The sequence below is a fragment of the Annulohypoxylon maeteangense genome (genome assembly GCF_022496945.1).
Source record: "Annulohypoxylon maeteangense strain CBS 123835 unplaced genomic scaffold GGS22scaffold_14, whole genome shotgun sequence".
NCBI classification, from domain to species: domain Eukaryota; kingdom Fungi; phylum Ascomycota; class Sordariomycetes; order Xylariales; family Hypoxylaceae; genus Annulohypoxylon; species Annulohypoxylon maeteangense.
The window spans coordinates 116,456-133,400 of NW_025953261.1; the positions used below are offsets into that span (position 1 = coordinate 116,456).

The following is a 16,945-nucleotide window of genomic DNA, read 5'->3' on the forward strand; positions in this document are numbered from 1 at the left end:
TTGGTCCGTTGTCCCAATGTTGGAAACCTACGGTTACATATTCCTATGACCTAGTAGGGCAAAAGATCTATTTCTGGCCAAGACAGCCTAACTAAAGTGGGAATAAATACAGCTAATCTTAGGTAATAAACGAGACTTACTGGACTTACATAAGTAGGTATGCGCATATGTCATGAAAGGTCCATTGTCCGAGATCTTCTCCCTTCCCTTCACCTGTCAATGTCACTTTCACTTTGACAGTTTACTGACCACTCTCAATGAGAAGGTCGAAACTCCCAACTATAAATATGGTCATCGAGATTCTGTCTGTGCTCAGCGAAGACACTCGTGGTCCTTGCTTTTAATCGACGATCCGGAATCAACCATAAATAAGTTTTGCGATCGTCGGTATCATGATCAACGTTTTCTGCACTGACAGACTGGGTATCCTGGAAGCTGTTGGAGAGGTAGATCTCAACTCTCGATTGAGTTCTAAGTAGATTTGACAGCCAACGGTATTTATGGCAGTTTCGAGCTTGGTAACCTCCAAAATGATTTCCCCACGATCCTACACAAGTATGTAGATCCGGGGAAATGCATACCTACTAGGTACCTCTGATAAATATTCTTTAAACCTGCATAAACTCACAAAGTCATACTCACCTCATTTCTACAAAACCTCGCCATGGATAAGGTTGGTCAAAATGCGTCGAAATAATCGCTCAAGATCATTTTTGTATATGAGGTACAAACCGGCATATATCTTTGGGTACGTCACCGACCCCAATCTCTTAGCAGTGATTTGTGCAATTATCTGCCTCACTTGTGATGAGTACTAGGTAGGTATTCATCACACCAGGACTAATGTAAGTTGAATGAGCCATTTATTTCTGTGCGATATTTAATACGATTTCAGTATTTTGGTTGGGTTCAAAATGCACCTCGATAACAACCGAAGGTCCACGGCGACTTCTCGGTGAGAAGCTCGCAGCTAGCCCGGGAATCGAATTGCATTGTCCCGAAAATCGTGAAACTGGGAAAAGAAACAATCGCCGATGCGCAAATTCGTCAAGTCGTGATACCTTCGTTCGCAATCCGTCTATGATAGCTGCAAGCAATATAGGATGCTCTTCTGATAGTTAGGTCGACTACTGTGTAGGTTGGTTGACATATCACAACCCCTCTTCGACCTTCTTCAGCAATTCGGGAAACTCCTTCCAGTCGTACATGATGGCCTTGGCGTGACATTGCTCTGTCAGAAGTTTAGCCATCTCCTCCATCTTCTCCTTGCCCTCCTCGATGCCGTAAACGCCAACGTATCCGATTAGGGGGATGCCGGCGCGCATGGCGGCAGTAGCACCGCTCTTACTGTCCTCGACGGTGACGCACTCTTCGTTCTTGACACCCAGCTGCTTGCAAGCGTAATTGTAGATAGCTGGGTCAGGCTTGCTTGACGGCGGGGTTAGACTGGTAGCGGCACTATAAACGTGCTCGTCCGGGAAGTAATGATCAATTCCGACCTTTTTGATACTGGCGACGACACGGGGCTTGGCTGACGTGCTGACAACGGACATGGGGTACCCGGCCTGCTTGAGCGCCTCAAGCTGCTCAGGTACGCCGGGACAAGGTTGGCACTTCTCGCTCAGCTTCGCGGTCACGGCACCGAGCTCACGGTCAACATAAGCATCGACGTCGCCGTCTGTCATGGTAAAGCCATGCTTTTTCTGCAAGCCGTTGAGCATGCCACGGAAATTATGGCCAACAAAGTCCTCGAGGAGTTGCTCGACCGTGTAGCGCTCCGGCCTGCCCCACTTCTCCAAGACCTCGTTGGTCAAGTCGGTGCAAGCCTCAAAGGCCAAACGCTCCGATAGACAGAGGGTATTGTCGCAGTCGAGCAGGATGTACTTGGCCTATTAAATGGGCGTTTTTAAATAAGTAAAAATTCCTAAAAGGATATAATGTCATAAGCAAGTCTTTATAACTTACACGAGGCATGTTGAATGAATGGTGCAGGAACTTAAGAACGAGTTATGTCAGAAACTTATTAGTCAACTTCAAAGTTGTCTTAGAAGCGGAAGATGTTGATGGATCTTCTCAAGGTTCTAAGGTTCTAAGTTTGTTCTAAGATGACGAAGTGCTTTGCAGGTAAGGCAAGATCATTGCGGGGAGCTTCCCTTTACATTGCGGGGTTTTTTCAGCGACGAGAGCCGTGGTATCGCACCTGTCGCACCTACCTCATGCACCCGGGCACCGCTAAGGCACGCGGCGGAAGCAGCTTAAGGTTAAATGGGCAGATGGGGTAATTACCTAGTACCTGTACGGACCGATAGGCATCATTAAGGTACCCCGAAACCTGTACGCTATATTCGTTTAAATCATAATAGCCGGTTTCTGCATAACATGTATAGGTACCATTTAGGAAGGTACTTTCATGCACATGGCCGAGTTAATGATGTATTGATTGATTGAACGAATTCGGTCTGACAATAATTAATAATAATTCGTTTACTCTAATTTCCAACATCCATCACACATCCCATATGCCTCCAGGTGTGCAGCAAAGATGACCTGGATATCTAAGTTAACAACAACCTTCGGGTTATTCCTATTAGTAGACGCGTAAGATCCCCCGTTTTGATTATAATCAGAGAGTATTGTAGAGCTCTGAAGCTTACAACCGTTGGTATCCTTTAGCTGCTACTCGGCTTACGAACATTCTGTTCTTCAAACACACCGAACCGCATCCCTCTCTTCCCTGACGGCATCACACAACGCCCCATCCAGCACATTACCTATCGATATCACCATCGAAACCATCGTCGCAACCCTTGTTGTCTGCCTAGGAATCGTGTTAGGAACCTCAAATCTACGTCCGATTCAATGGCGTGTCTGGGCAGGGAAGATCGAAAGAGAAGGTGAAGCTGGATTTGTGAACAGCAGCGGAGAGGTGGAGAAGGACTATGTCGGAAACCCTTTCCGATTGCTAGAGAGTCGGCCCGGCTTTGTCAATATTCGGAAGCAGAGGAGCGAGTTTGCCGAATGGGTTAAAAATAAATAGACGGATTTGAGCGGCTGTTATAGATCAAAAAGGACGTCAACATTGCAGCAGGTCCACTGTACTGGCTACGACTGGAGAGAGTTGGAAGTAGAATTACCTACCCATGGATGTACTTAAGGCTACATGTGCCTACTACGTACAACATTTGGAGACTTGAATCGCTACATCTTCCACACTCCACCTAGATAGGTATGTATCTATTTAGGTAAATCGGGTATCGCCTGCTACGAAGTTGACCCTGGCAAAGGTAGCTTGAGAAATAAACGAATACTATTCGATATTGAAGGCTCGTCAAGTATAGGTACCTTAGCTGCCTCCGAGGTATTCCGAGTTATTAAGTCTTGGGAAGTTATAGAAGCTACAAGGTATGGAAACTACTATCTACTAGTAAAGACAAGATTTATTCATTCTCGCAAGTTGATGCTTTCCTATCCGCCTCAACCCGAAACTGCTCCTTCCACATTGAATGTGTGAAGGGTTATTACTGAGAAAAGAAAAGCTAAAATCCAAAAGCCAAAAACGAAGAAACTAACTTGCCTCACATACTATTAAATTTCCTTCAATTCAGCGTAACCTGCATATGCCTATACTTTCTGCAACATGCTACATGGGTAATGAGGATACCTAATAGCCATACGCCTTCTTTCTATACAACCTTCTAAAAATGTTAGAGCAACATGACATCTAAACAAAGATATCAAACTCCATCGAGAGCTTCGTCATCAGCACAGTCCACTCACACTCATCGCTTCACCCAGTCTAGCTCATTATTTGCTCGATCAGCAACGGATAGCCATGTCTTCTCTACTCCTAATCAAAGACGTGCTACCCCTAATTATCCCGATTTATCAAGTAGGGGCCAGCCAAGAAGCTCAAGCCGTACAAGCACGGCAAACATCATATCCCCCTATCAATCATCTCCTCAGCTCCCACCTCATCCGCAAAGACAAAGATTATCCCTACGTCCCCCATCCAGTCGGCTATCCTCGAATAATTCGGTTCCTCTCCAGGGGAACAATGATAATTCAACCCTTGAGGATGCGCTGTCCAGTGAAGATGCAGACGCATTGGGAGAAGTTATCATGGCGATTGACATGAAAGACAATGGCAATCTTGGCTGTGCTTATTACATTGCCATAGATGAGACTATGTTTCTCCTTGAAGACGTAGCCATGTCGGGTATTGATCTTGTCGAGACACTTCTTCTTCACGTCAACCCTACTACCATTCTCATATCTGCCAGGGCATCCGAGGCGTTAGCAAGCTACCTTTCCAAGAGAGTTCAAGGCGTTGATGGGAACCGGGGTAAGATCGAGGCTCCTGATGCCAGTGCCTACTAACACACCTCATAGGTGATTCACGAAGTGCCTTTATCTTGAGGAATCTCAACTCTACCGACTTTCGTTACGACGTCGGCAAGACGAAGTTGTTAGCGCTTAACCTCGAAGCTCTCGGCCATCAGAGCGTACTCTATACGTCTATTGTTGACGAAGTTGTCGATGATGCTGATGGTTTCGGTGAAGAAAACTCAAAGCAGGCTCGTCTAATGCGTCTCGGGACTTCAATCAACCTTGATAGTCGGCTAACGGTTAGACCTTGTCAACCAATTGATCTGTTTCCGTGCCTCTAACATGCGGCAGATTGGTTGTGCTGGAGCGCTGCTTGGTGACCTTCAACGGAGGAGAACCGCCCATTACTTACCAAATGACCCCGATTCTTTAGTTGCATTCAGAATCAAATCTATCGAGATGTTCACTCTGTTTGACTCGATGTTCGTCAATGCCGACACTTTAGTGTCTCTTCAAATTTTACAGTCAGAGCACCACCCGAACAGTCACCAAAGAGGTCCCAGTACTTCTGGTTCGAAGGAAAGTCTTTCTGTTTACGGACTATTCCAACACCTAGCACGTACTCCCCAGGGGAAATTGAAGCTCCGCCAAATCTTCCTACGACCAAGCACTGATATCAATGTAATCCATACACGTCAAAAGACGATATCATTCTTGCTACGACCAGGGAATGCCGAGACTCTTATACAGCTAAGCAACGAGCTCAAGAAAATTAAGAACATGAAATCAGTTGTAGCTCTGCTGGAAAAAGGCGTTGATATTCCTGGTCGTAAGATATCCATAGCTAATAATGTCTGGGCTTCTCTACAACGTTTCGCTGCATACAGCTTGCGACTTAGAGATTCACTTCGGACATTACCAGGATCAGAAAAGGTCGAGATCGTTAGAAAGGTAAGGTATTATCTATGATCTACATAGGCTACGAATTAACGTATAGATTCATTAGGTTATAGATGTTATTCAACCACTTGTCCTCTGTCAAGTAGGCGAGTTTATTAGCCAGACCATCGACTTCGAGCAGTCCATGGAACGCGGAAGAACTGCCGTCAGGCTTGGAGTTGATGCTAATCTAGATGAAATGAAGCGAAGCTACGATGGAATGGAGCACTTCCTGACTAATGTCATAGCAAAGCTACGGGACGAGTTACCGGAATGGGCTAGAAGATACGTGCAAAATTGCATTTTCTTCCCACAATTAGGATTTTTGACAGTAGTTTCAGTCAACCCAGAAACGGGGAAAGGCAACTATGATGGTGAGGGTTTAAATGATGTATGGGAACGTATGTTCACGGCGGAGGGTTGTGTATATTATAAGAATCGGCAAATGAAGGAAATGGACGAACATTTCGGAGACGCATATTGTATGATCATAGGTAAGAACCATCACCCCCATTTCCATCTTCCATCTTTTTATATATTATGCTGCTTTAACAGAACTCGCTTATACCTACCAGACCGAGAGATCGAGATAATCCATGAGCTCGCAATCAAAGTCCTAGCACAGAAGGAGGTCATAATTGCAGCGTCGGACGTGCTCGGCGAACTTGATAGCCTCTTTGCATTGGCAATTGGCTGCGGACAATATAATTGGGTTGCGCCTAAAATGACAGCCCAGAATATCATACATATCCGAGGGGGTCGTCATCCTTTGCAGGAATTGGTAGTGCCGTCGTTTATTGCAAACGATTGCTGTATCTCCGGTGGACCTGGGCCTGAAGAAGATGAGGATGATGGTGCCGCGAATGAAAATTCATCAGAAGTCGAGCGAAACTCGATAGAACACCCGAGCACGCTCGTGTTGACGGGACCCAACCACTCTGGCAAGAGTGTATATCTCAAGCAAGTCGCCCTTATTGTGTATCTGGCTCATATCGGTTGCTTTGTACCTGCTGAGCGAGCGCAGATTGGAATAACTGATTGTATACTAACACGTATTGCTACACGTGAGAGCGTAGCAAGGAACGAAAGCGCATTTTCCATTGACTTACGCCAGGTCGCTTTTGCGATGAACTTTGCAACTCGCAGAAGCCTTGTGCTAATAGACGAGTTTGGCAAAGGCACCAACAGTCTAGATGGCGCTGGATTAGTCACAGCGGTATTGGATCATTTCACATCTCTCGGACCTGAGAGACCAAAGGTTTTAGCAGCCACGCATTTCCACGAAATATTTGAGGGCCAATTTCTAGTAGACACCCCAGAACTATCCTTCGGGCATATGGATGTTCGATTGGATTTCGATGCTCCAATCATGGAAGATCAAGTAACATATCTTTTCCAATTGAAGTCGGGCCGAAGTATCGCGAGCTTCGGTAGTCGTTGCGCGGCGATGAATGGTATTGGTGAGGCAGTAGTTGAGAGAGCCGAATCTATTATGCTCTTGCTTGCCAGAAACGAAGACCTCGAAGTCGCCTGCTCGAAGCTCTCGGATTCGGAGACGCAGAAGCTTGAAGAAGCTGAAGTTGTTGCGCGTAATTTCCTCGGACAAGATATAAGAACGCCGCCTAGCAATGGAATAAATGTTCAGGGCACCCAGTATCGGCAGATTCTTGATCAAATCTCCTCATTCGACGACTCCACAGCAAAATATTAGCCATATCTCCGATACTCGCATCTCTACACTACTTTCATAGATTTATACCATGTTACCTACTAGGTAGGTAGGTAGGTAGGTATGTAGGTAGTTAATTCAGCTCGATGTAAAGTAGAAAATATCGGTCGTAGGCCTGTTTTATTACCGTCGTTCAGATCCACCATGACCCTCAATGTAACCCTTGATCATTACTAGACACCTAGACACTTATGCATTAGGCATTTAGGGGCAGGAACACCTTTAATCCAATCACCATATTGATTATGGAACATTGACAGCGAGGAGATAGGGATTGATTATTAAGGCCTGTTCATAATTCAGTTCGATGCAATATCAGGCATTAATCGAAGGTTTGTATATCGAACCCTGCACGGCCAAACGACCATTGGATCAAGCTTCTTTATTTATCCCTATTACCGCGACACGCCTACACAGCCAGTCTCATCCCGTGACGTAAACGTCCATACGCATTACTTTCCTTCGCCTCGTCTTTACCACGTCCTGTCTCGACTCTAGCTTGTAATTTGTCTAACAACCGGTGCGACAGTGCTCGCCGAGATTCCAGGCGTCCATCCAGGGGTATCTATTATACAGCGCATCGCTTCCTCCTCCCAATACATACAGATAGAAGATTAGAACCCAGACCTCCCCTAATAAATGCGTGGAGAGGATAGGTGGGGGATAGGGGTGGTGGTGATTACCAGCCGAAGGCCATAGCAGCACCGACAGCCAACACAGCAGCTAGTAGAGAGGCTTGGCTCGTGGTGGCACCACTATCGCCTGTGTGGCCACCGGCCGGGCTGCCATCAGATGACGAGCTGGAGTCGTCGTTAGAGTCTTCGGAGGTAGAGGTGCTGGCGGCACTGGCGGCAGAGGTAAGAGTGGTGGCGGCAACGAGAAGAGACTCTGAAGCCGCAGGGGTCGCCGTAATCACGGCCGTCGAGTCCGAGTATACGGCGCTGGAGGGGCTACTAGCCTTGGTAGCGCTGCCCGTGACCTGAGGCGCGGAGGTGGACCCGTCGATCTTGTTGGGCTCGCCAACGCTCTTGATCACGGTCACAGAAGCGGACGATCCTGATCCCGTGGAGCTGGGCTTCGAAGTAGCGGACGGGGTCGAGTCCGAGCCAGTGTCGAAGCCGGCCTTGGACTCTGCGGACGAGATGGCGGTCTCCGGTACGTCGCACTTGGCCTGGATAGGCCCGAGCAGGTCGGAGAATTTAGTGCTGGCATCGCACCACTGGTTCATGCAGATCACGACGTCGGACAGGAAGGTGCCAGACGCCTTCTTGCACATGCAGTCGAGGTCCGTGGGCGCGCACCCGGACTGTCGCACGCAGCTTGTGATGCATGTCGGGAACTGGGCGGCGGCCTGCGCGGTCCCGGCGAGGAGGGCGGCGTAAAGGATTTGCTGCTTCGCTAACATCTTGATTGTTCGGAGTATAGAACGAGATATAGTATTGGGACCTTAAAAGGTAAGGATTGTAAGGAGGTTTTATTAATTATATAGTATACAACTTTTATACTTCAAAAAGAGTGACGGTGAGAATGAATGGATGAATAGATGGAATGAATGAATATCCCTTCAAGGTGGCAGGCGAAGCCTATGTCGAGCGATGAAACGCGGTGAACGAAAGAAGTGTGGATGCTAAAGAAGGAAGATAGCAAACAACGTGGAATGTTTGATACAACCACGCGGGATTTCACGACGTGCGGTCCATATGTATAAAATAATGGCTCGGCAGCGAGGCCCGCTGGCGGGTAGGAGATTACCGGGATCATCCTCCCTCGCGGGCGAATTTCATAGTGTGAAACATCGCGAGCTAGGGTCGTCGACCTGCCAGAGGATAATCTCAGTCGGTTTCGGTGCGTGAGCCAGGGCGATCATTTAATTAGTTCGGGTCGCGGCGAGCCAATCCTGCGAGCGCAGACGTCACAAGCTGCCTCTTTGAACATGGTGCCAAGACTGCGCTGGTAGGGCATCGTCTGTAGTTGGCTGGGATGGACGGTTAGGTCAACGAAAGGTGGAGTTTCTTGAGAAGATCTCTGGGGTAATCTTCATTTTATTTTCCTCATAATTCTTTATGTTAATGTTAAAAGGGGAGAAATGCTGTGTAAAATTCGCTATCTGCTCTTCGCTATCCGTCATTCAGGAGACCGATGGAGTTCGTGATAATGCATAACTAATTCTTCGAAGGATGATTCCTTATGAGGATTGAATGAACTCTTTGGTCCTCCCTCGTCGACTATAAAGCCGCAACTCTTGTAGAGCGCTATTGCGGCATTGTTTGATGCATATACGACGACACTCAATAAGAGCTGCCTGTCCTGGCCCTTCGCGGAGTTGATGGCCTGCTCCGATGCGGTCTTGATCAACGCCTTTGCGAGGCCGTGGCCTCGAGCTTCCGGTGTGGTGTAGACACCAGAAACCTGAAATGATAGTGGTGAGACCTGGGCATTGCCATAATTGTGGTGTTGATCGTCACCATCCCTCATTTCGGTACTGACTTGAAGCGGATTGCTTGATGGGTCAGGGTTCGGCAAAGGTCCAATTAATGACGTAGCGGACAGGACCCTTCCATCGTGTGGCCGCACGGCCACGAATGTCTTAGCTAGAGGGTTCTTTATGCGGCTAAGCCAGTCGTCTTTAGTGAAGTTGACTTCCCTATCGTAAGTCGAACCGAAAGCTGTTGGTTGTAACTTGTAAGTGGCCGAGCATGGATGGGTCAGCTATCAGCCCCCGAAAAGAGTCCAACACTCCAACACGTATCACTTAGATGAATATATATTAAATGAACTACAAATATTAAGCAAACCTACCATCTGGATCTTGTTTTAAGGCGGCTAGCCTGAATGGTTTGTACTGGTCGAGATAAAAATGGCATCCTTTATCATCCGTCGAAATCAATTCGATCCTCCATTTGGCGAGACTGGACATGTTGGCGAGAGAATCTGCAAATTTGGAGATGTTGTATTTATAAGAGAAGAGTGCTGATTGGTCTTAGAATATAGGGTTGGAAGAGAGTACGGCGGTATATGGCTGTGTGGCATCCATTAGTTGGAACGCCTCGCTGTAAAATTTGCCTTGAATAAGCTTCTACATCAGAAATAGGCGGGTATTGTTCATTAAATATTAGGTATGTACCTAATAGTTCGGAGTATTGATGTGAGTCAATCAATGATGTTGTCTCGGGAAAGAGTCAACTACCTACTATGTAAGTTACTATTAGTAGCTCTACTTAGTCTGCTAGCCTGCAGGCTTGTTCAAGCCTCAGGAGCGTGCTGTATGGGTGCATGGGAAGTCGCCCTCGGGCGCCATCTTTATACTTGCAGCGGGCCAGCGGCTATGCACTTGCTCCAGGGCTGTGATTTAGGTTCGAGTCCGTCGTACCCAGGCGACCGGTCAAAGCTAGGTAAACTTTATGGGACTACCCGCTCAACCGCTGTTCGGAGACCTCAGCAGCTTCCAAGTTAACCACTAAGCATTAATAACAGCCCCCCGACCGTACTACTTACCCCCACCAATTCCGACGTGTCACCTGCATCTTCGGCGCGTGTCGCCTGCTCAACCGAATCCTTGTATTCAAGAGAACGACTTTGAGTCAGGCGTTGGAGAGCTGAATGTTATCAAGATTCGAAATCAACTACCTAGTACCGTAGCCTCGTCAAATTTTTATTCGTCTCAATAATGATAAAACATCGCACAGATTCCCTCATGCCTTTCCATTTCATGTTCGGATTTTTGTTCTTCTTTCCTTAAGGTAGTAGGGGTTAGTAATTTGTCTTCGTCTCAGATTACTTGCTTATTTACCATTATGGCGTCCGGCGACGAGTCTGCTTCAGCGAGCATCGCGATTGCCTTTGAAGACTTTGATCAATATGAAGTCTTTCAGAAGGCTGAAAAACACGTAAGAGATGAGGAAAGCAAGAATTTCGTAGTCGAATTTGGGCTCAAACGCGCGCGGATCGCATTTGACGTGAATGATGACGAGATGAACCAACTACTTAATCAAGCCCCCGACGACCACAGGGATTATCCTATCCGATGGATGTACGTTACTGGATGCAGATGTCGGGTACGCCGTATATACTGATTGTGATCATAGCAATGTATGGGATCCCAGTGCGCAAAGAGATACTATGACCTCCATTGGCGAGAAATATGGGTTCTCGCCGAGGTTACTTGGCTTAATGACTACACCAAGATCACAACCAGAAGGGACACGGCGGCATAACCATAGGAGAAAGATCGCCCTACGCCATCATCAACGATCGAATAACGACTTGGAGAAAGGGGAAGCCACGAATGGCAGTTTCTCGAAACCTCAGGCCTCCGCAGAAGTTAATGACAGCATAGCTCTATATCTGCAAGTGAAGGATACCGTTAACTATTTCTCGACGGATCAAACCCAGAAAGGTGCGCTATGTTATAGATCAAACACCCCTATTTTCACGCTAACACGTTCAAAAAGCCTTCTGCATCGGAGCAAATTGGCTTCATAAGCGGCCAGTACCTGAGCTTGAGCACCCACGAATCAGCATCATGCCACCCAAACATTGGCAATGGCTTGCGCTGTGCAATAATCGTGCGTACTACGCTACAATTCTATGGTCAAGTAGCCGCTAATGCTATAGATAGACACCGTCTTATCAATCCACGAGAAACCCTTATTCGAGCCAGTTCCGGAAAAGGAGAACAAGGAAAGCTGGCGTAACGAAGAATTCGAGTCGATGAGAGCACACATCTTGGATATTCTTCGACAGTTATCCACTAAAGGGTTCGACCTTTACAAAACCAATCCACTTGCTCAAAGTTCAGTCAGGGAGTCGCTACCTAACCCCCGGAAAGATCTCAACAGAACACAATCGGGAGTGTCTGTTTTCAGTAACAGTGAAGCAGGAAGTCTGGCCGATGAAGGAACAAGCAATCTTTTCTACTACCTATTCGAAGATTATGTTGCAGCTGGCCCTCTCAAAGCCGCGGAACAGGAACTGGATGAGATGGTGAGCCGAATTTTCGTGTCATCGAAGGGACGTTGCTAATACTCGTTGCTTTAAGACTCACAAAATTCTAGATAGTACAGTAGGTTGAACTCCTTGAGAATAGGTGAGTCGTTACTAATTATTGCAGCGTCGAAGCAAGGTGTCTAAGAGTTCTGAGATCATACCTACGTTGCACTATCTGAGCAAGGATCTTAGAGAGTTTAAGCACTTATTTGAGAATTATAAGAATCTCATAAGTAAGATAATGGCTGTCGGTAGACGGGATTCGTCTCAGAGCATTCATCTCGATGCGGATCATAAAGTGTTCCTAACGAATTCTGCCCTGAGTCGATTTGATAGGCTAAGGGATCGACTTCAGTACCTTATGTTGAACACTATCGAAGGTTACTTGGAGGAGATAGCCGCGTTATCGACAACGGTAAGGAGTGACGACCAGTTCTTCTGTATGAGAACAAAGCTAATTACCGGACAGTACTTCAACTTGACGCAACAGAAAGACTCGCAGGCAACGGCTAGGCTCACAAGAAGCGCCACATTGTTAGCCAAGCTCAGCGTCTTCTTCCTACCGATTAGTTTTATGACGAGCTACTTTTCGGTTCAGATCGAGGATCTGTACATCTACTGGACAGGCAAGACGTACTGGTATGCGTTTGCGGTTATCGCGAGCGTGTCTTTCGTGAGCCTGTTCTTCTTCAGCAGGCTACTTATGCTCTTTAGTGATATGATGGACGAGTGGGCGGCGTTTATACTAGACCGTGGCAATGACGTTTTGCGACACATGAAAGCGCTAGTGGGATGGAAGCCTAACAATGGAGACGAAGATTAGTGAGAATGAATGATGGATGTATGTACGGATCAGTTTGGGTGCCATTTTTGGTGTTTTTTATTAGTGGCACAAATCATGTAACTTTAGTTGAAATTGTTCCTGTAGATATAGGCAGGTAGGTACCTGTTATGAGCTACCTACGCCTATAGAAGGTTTATACGGATCCCTGCTTGCAAACCTTAGATCCTAGGTTGCTTACTAATTTTGAGGTTTATTAGAAGGTTCAAGGTTGGATAGATTCAAAGAATTCGTCACCTGAACGTTGTTAACACTCGCTTTCACATGTCACCAGGCTATTTTGGAACTAGAGGGGCAATTGATCTCGTGACCCTGTTGTGTTATCTAGGCTGCTACTAATAAGTATGGAATTTTATGACATAGGAATATCTTGCCCTCGCCTTCCTGCCTACCGGGTATTGTTTATATCATTTATTATAACTCGTCTCAAACCTATTGGGTGTTTGATTCTGCAGGCGTGTAGTAGGTACATACATCTAGTTATCGAGAAAGGAAACGTTGGGAAGTTGCCACCACGCAGTTCCCAAGATTCGTGTTCTAGGGCTGCAGCTAACCCCTGTTGTCCCTGATTTTAGTTCCATCTATTAGTTGGTCCCTGACCACTAACACTAGCCGGCTTTCTCGTTGATCACTTCCTTCGCGCATCTCGTTACACCACCTTTTTTTCTGCACCTCGCCTTACTTGCACGGGCAATGACGTTTGCGTTGCTGTTTTACATAAAGTGTGCTTATGACTTTCTTCATCATACCTAGTAGTAACTTAACAATTCGATGTTCCGTACAACATATCCCCCACGATAATGTGTCTGCCTAACGCTTGAAAGTTAGACGATTCTTAGATCGCTATCCTTTGCGACGCATCCACTATCCACCTATGATAGTCTATCACTTGCGCACTAGGCGGTGAACCCGTTCCTATTAATTGAACGTACTCCAAAAGAAAATATCCTTGAAATCCCAACTTCCCTACATTTACGAAACCCTTATGACCCTATGCAGTTGTCCAGGACAAACCAACAAGTAATCGATCGAATAGTTAAACACTATGCATCTACAAAATACGAATGGAGTTGCCAACGGTCAACTTGGCCAGTTGCGACACATTCCTCTTTCATACGACAGCGAGAACCCTGATTCCTCCGCCCGCGCCCTCATCCTCGCCCTACGTCCTGAATGGTCAAGTCCCGATTCCAAAATCGAATTCATATCATTCAAAGATGGCATCACAAACACATTATTAAAGGCCATCAATAAGAAAGAAGGACTGTCTAAAGACGAAGTAGACAAAGAAGCAGTCTTACTCCGAGCATACGGACACGGGACCGACGTGCTCATAGACCGACACAGAGAGACCCAAAATCATGAGCTCCTCATGAACCACGACCTGGCTCCGGAGTTGCTTGCTCGCTTCGATAACGGCATGATATACCGTTATATCAGAGGCACAGTTACACAGCCCGCCGACCTTAGGGAATCACCGATATATTTGGCCGTTGCGAGGCGACTAGCACAGTGGCATGCTATCGTTCCCTGCATATATGAAGCACACCCACTAACTAACGGCGTCAATGGAGATGCCAATGCTTCCCGTGATAAGGTCATTGCCCATGCCGCACCCGGGAAGCCCTCTCCTAACGTATGGACGGTTATGCAAAAGTGGATATTTGCTCTCCCTACCGATACGGAGGCTCAACGTACTAGGCAAGCAGATCTCCAGCAGGAGCTTACTAAGCTCATCGAGGAGTTGAGCGAACGGCCTGGGTTGGGAGATAATGGTGTAAGTGGCACCATCGGCCAGCCCCAGCAGTAACTCCGAGCGCTAACCATCCGTAGCTTGTCTTTGCACATTGTGATCTCCTGAGTGGAAATGTCATTATTGAGCCTCAAAGTACATACACCAAAGAAGGGGGTGAACAGCAGAAGGAAGTCAGTTTCATCGACTACGAGTATGCCACCCCCTCGCCCGCGGCTTTTGATTTGGCAAATCACTTCGCGGAGTGGGGGGGCTTTGACTGCGACTACAACGTGTTGCCAACACGTGCGCAGCGGTTAGAATTTATTCGGGAATACATTCATACTTATTTCAGTCTACTGCCCGATAAGCCTATCAACATAGACGAAGAAGCTGAAACGCAGAAGTTACTGGCTGAAATTGATATATTCCGCGGTGTACCTGGGTTCTACTGGGGAATATGGGCTTTGATCCAGGCCACAATTTCACACATCGATTTCGACTATGCCGAGTATGCCGAGATCAGATTAGGAGAGTACTGGGGGTGGAGAGAAGCGATCAAGAGTGCGGAAAACTCTTCTGACAAAGAGTTGTCGCCACGAGAAAAAAGATGGATGCAACTGAAATAGATCCAATCTTCTAAGGAGGCGCTTGGGTATTCATGGCAGCATTGTAGTAGATACCACTTTATAATAGAGGATGCGCTTGGAGAACTTCTACTGCGCATCTGAATTAACGATCTTGTAATGATGTTTCCGTTATACTTGAGATTATACGCGACGAAATTTTCACTTCGCCGAATATATTATTTGGGGCATACTTAGATGCTACACATCCTACAAGTATAAGTATCAGGTAGTGAAAAACAACAACTACGACTATATACCTAGGTAGGTATCGATTTGCTTTTGGGTACCGAGTCAGGGGTGAGACTGTCCGGACCACCTTTAGTGGGTCTTGGGTCCCGGAAGAAGGCTATGTTTCTGTTCATGACGAGTTGCTAAGGCTAGACTCGAGGCTGAGTTATTTGCTATCTTAACCCTCTACACTATCTATGTTTCATTTCTTTGCTTCGACTGCCTGTAAGGTACCTACTTACCTAGTATCTACCTTGGTAAACTTTGATATCTTGATACACTTTACTATTCAGCCAATGTTGATAGACGTTATCACTAACCTATCTTAACGAGCAATCCATCTAACAGCATAAGGTGGTATCGGTATTGAGTGTATGTTTTTGTTTGTTAAACATGTATACCTATACAATGACTGATGATGGTGTGTGAGTACCAAAAATGTGATATCACCTTTTCCATTAGACGACCAGCCTTTTCTCCATTCGTCCAGCCAAGTATGTGCGAATACCTTGTTTTCCTCTTCGGGTCACCTTGAACTTCAGCTGTACTTCCCAGAAGACAGGTTTATAATAATATCAGATCCTAAAAGATGAATCCTAGCATTATCGGTATTTCCATTCCGTCCAAGCACTGCCCTCAAAGGGGGTGAAGCCGTCGAAGGAATGTCCAGAAACGTATCCAAAGCCGAGGACATGCCAGAATAATCCACCTTAGTACCATTAAACTGGGCACCGATGCCACTTAGATTCCGTTGTTGATTTGCCTCAACATGTGCTTGGGTATGGTGGTGAGAATGCTGAAGGCGGCAAGGTGCCATGATGTAAACAGGGCTATATGAACTACTAGACTATGGTACCGATCAGCTCTTCATATTGCGTATAGTTTACGGTTGATTCTCTACCTCATATAATGTTCAGGTATAGTAGGCACCAAGAGCATATAGTTTAAAGATAGATGTTGGTCGATTAGTGCGAATACCCAAAGTCGTCATCAACGGTTAGAGGTGAACTGTATTAAGCTCATATATTCTGCGTTCAATATAGTTGTACTTCTTTGTTTTTCCAAAAAAAAAATAATAAATAAAGAGGAAAAGAAGAAGACCTCAAAATGAGAATGGCGAGGACATTAAGGGCTCATGAGAAGCAGCCTGAGTTAGAAGCATCTAGGTTAATCATTTGGAAGGCATGAGTCTTGATAATGCCGAAAAGGCTTGTGAGGAAACAAGACTCAGAGAATTTATCAAGGCAGCTGAAGTAGAAGACTAGAGAAATATCTGAGCATTGTAATAAAAAGGGGTTAAGGGTGAAAAAGGAAGTAAGATAATTTTAGAGTGTTAAAGGATAAATCTGTGTGAGGTAGGACACACAGAATCACATCTTAGGATATTAAAGAGAAGCAGAGGGAAAACAAACACTGGTAGCATGGGGGGATAAAACTTATAAAACATTGATATCTAGGCAAGTAAGGGTACATTACTGCCCGTAGTAAAGGCGAAACTAACTGCGAATTCCCTCGCTAACTGCCCAGGTTGTAGG

At 46.2% G+C, this 16,945-nt stretch overlaps 7 protein-coding genes across 7 annotated transcripts; 4 read left to right on the forward strand and 3 right to left on the reverse strand.

Annotated features, from left to right (window-relative positions):
* Positions 1 to 908: 908 nt before the first annotated feature.
* Positions 909 to 2,192, reverse strand: GGS22DRAFT_39672 (HAD-superfamily hydrolase). The gene is made up of 2 exons (XM_047966974.1): positions 1,966 to 2,192; positions 909 to 1,889 (listed from the first exon to the last, which is right to left on the reverse strand). The coding sequence occupies exons 1-2, from the start codon at positions 1,972 to 1,974 to the stop codon at positions 1,152 to 1,154; spliced, it is 747 nt and encodes a 248-aa protein (XP_047816546.1). The 5' UTR covers positions 1,975 to 2,192; the 3' UTR covers positions 909 to 1,151.
* Positions 2,193 to 2,500: 308 nt separating this feature from the next.
* Positions 2,501 to 3,389, forward strand: GGS22DRAFT_168557 (magnesium transporter). Its single transcript, XM_047962181.1, has 3 exons — positions 2,501 to 2,598; positions 2,674 to 3,226; positions 3,285 to 3,389. Exons 1-2 carry the CDS (start codon positions 2,543 to 2,545, stop codon positions 3,035 to 3,037), a joined length of 420 nt encoding a protein of 139 aa, XP_047816547.1. The 5' UTR covers positions 2,501 to 2,542; the 3' UTR covers positions 3,038 to 3,226; positions 3,285 to 3,389.
* Positions 3,390 to 3,426: 37 nt separating this feature from the next.
* GGS22DRAFT_195502 (muts domain V-domain-containing protein) lies at positions 3,427 to 6,976 on the forward strand (the record flags this gene model as incomplete). The annotated part of the gene is made up of 5 exons (XM_047965677.1): positions 3,427 to 4,342; positions 4,390 to 4,625; positions 4,678 to 5,277; positions 5,333 to 5,759; positions 5,841 to 6,976. Exons 1-5 carry the CDS (start codon positions 3,715 to 3,717, stop codon positions 6,974 to 6,976), a joined length of 3,027 nt encoding a protein of 1,008 aa, XP_047816548.1. The 5' UTR covers positions 3,427 to 3,714.
* Positions 6,977 to 7,254: 278 nt separating this feature from the next.
* On the reverse strand, positions 7,255 to 8,758 carry GGS22DRAFT_39694 (uncharacterized protein). Its single transcript, XM_047966976.1, has one exon. The coding sequence runs from the start codon at positions 8,397 to 8,399 to the stop codon at positions 7,674 to 7,676; it is 726 nt and encodes a 241-aa protein (XP_047816549.1). The 5' UTR covers positions 8,400 to 8,758; the 3' UTR covers positions 7,255 to 7,673.
* On the reverse strand, positions 8,759 to 10,128 carry GGS22DRAFT_39696 (uncharacterized protein). The gene is made up of 2 exons (XM_047966977.1): positions 9,794 to 10,128; positions 8,759 to 9,660 (listed from the first exon to the last, which is right to left on the reverse strand). Exons 1-2 carry the CDS (start codon positions 9,909 to 9,911, stop codon positions 9,119 to 9,121), a joined length of 660 nt encoding a protein of 219 aa, XP_047816550.1. The 5' UTR covers positions 9,912 to 10,128; the 3' UTR covers positions 8,759 to 9,118.
* A 461-nt stretch (positions 10,129 to 10,589) lies between these two features.
* Positions 10,590 to 13,177, forward strand: GGS22DRAFT_168565 (uncharacterized protein). Its single transcript, XM_047962182.1, has 7 exons — positions 10,590 to 11,024; positions 11,080 to 11,390; positions 11,446 to 11,559; positions 11,613 to 11,977; positions 12,033 to 12,056; positions 12,105 to 12,395; positions 12,450 to 13,177. Exons 1-7 carry the CDS (start codon positions 10,789 to 10,791, stop codon positions 12,801 to 12,803), a joined length of 1,695 nt encoding a protein of 564 aa, XP_047816551.1. The 5' UTR covers positions 10,590 to 10,788; the 3' UTR covers positions 12,804 to 13,177.
* A 302-nt stretch (positions 13,178 to 13,479) lies between these two features.
* GGS22DRAFT_168568 (kinase-like protein) lies at positions 13,480 to 15,303 on the forward strand. Its single transcript, XM_047962183.1, has 2 exons — positions 13,480 to 14,598; positions 14,655 to 15,303. Exons 1-2 carry the CDS (start codon positions 13,867 to 13,869, stop codon positions 15,180 to 15,182), a joined length of 1,260 nt encoding a protein of 419 aa, XP_047816552.1. The 5' UTR covers positions 13,480 to 13,866; the 3' UTR covers positions 15,183 to 15,303.
* Positions 15,304 to 16,945: the final 1,642 nt, after the last annotated feature.

Coding starts and splice junctions, on each gene's coding strand:
- GGS22DRAFT_168557 (XM_047962181.1), top strand. CDS start 2,543: ATGACCTGGATATCTAAGTTAACAACAACCTTCGGGTTATTCCTATTA. Junction 2,599..2,673: donor TTATTCCTATTAGTAGACGC/GTAAGATCCCCC, acceptor GGTATCCTTTAG/CTGCTACTCGGCTTACGAAC.
- GGS22DRAFT_168565 (XM_047962182.1), top strand. CDS start 10,789: ATGGCGTCCGGCGACGAGTCTGCTTCAGCGAGCATCGCGATTGCCTTT. Junction 11,025..11,079: donor GATTATCCTATCCGATGGAT/GTACGTTACTGG, acceptor TTGTGATCATAG/CAATGTATGGGATCCCAGTG. Junction 12,057..12,104: donor ACAAAATTCTAGATAGTACA/GTAGGTTGAACT, acceptor TAATTATTGCAG/CGTCGAAGCAAGGTGTCTAA.
- GGS22DRAFT_39696 (XM_047966977.1), bottom strand. CDS start 9,911: ATGTCCAGTCTCGCCAAATGGAGGATCGAATTGATTTCGACGGATGAT. Junction 9,661..9,793: donor CTTAAAACAAGATCCAGATG/GTAGGTTTGCTT, acceptor TACAACCAACAG/CTTTCGGTTCGACTTACGAT.
- GGS22DRAFT_39694 (XM_047966976.1), bottom strand. CDS start 8,399: ATGTTAGCGAAGCAGCAAATCCTTTACGCCGCCCTCCTCGCCGGGACC.
- GGS22DRAFT_168568 (XM_047962183.1), top strand. CDS start 13,867: ATGCATCTACAAAATACGAATGGAGTTGCCAACGGTCAACTTGGCCAG. Junction 14,599..14,654: donor CTGGGTTGGGAGATAATGGT/GTAAGTGGCACC, acceptor AACCATCCGTAG/CTTGTCTTTGCACATTGTGA.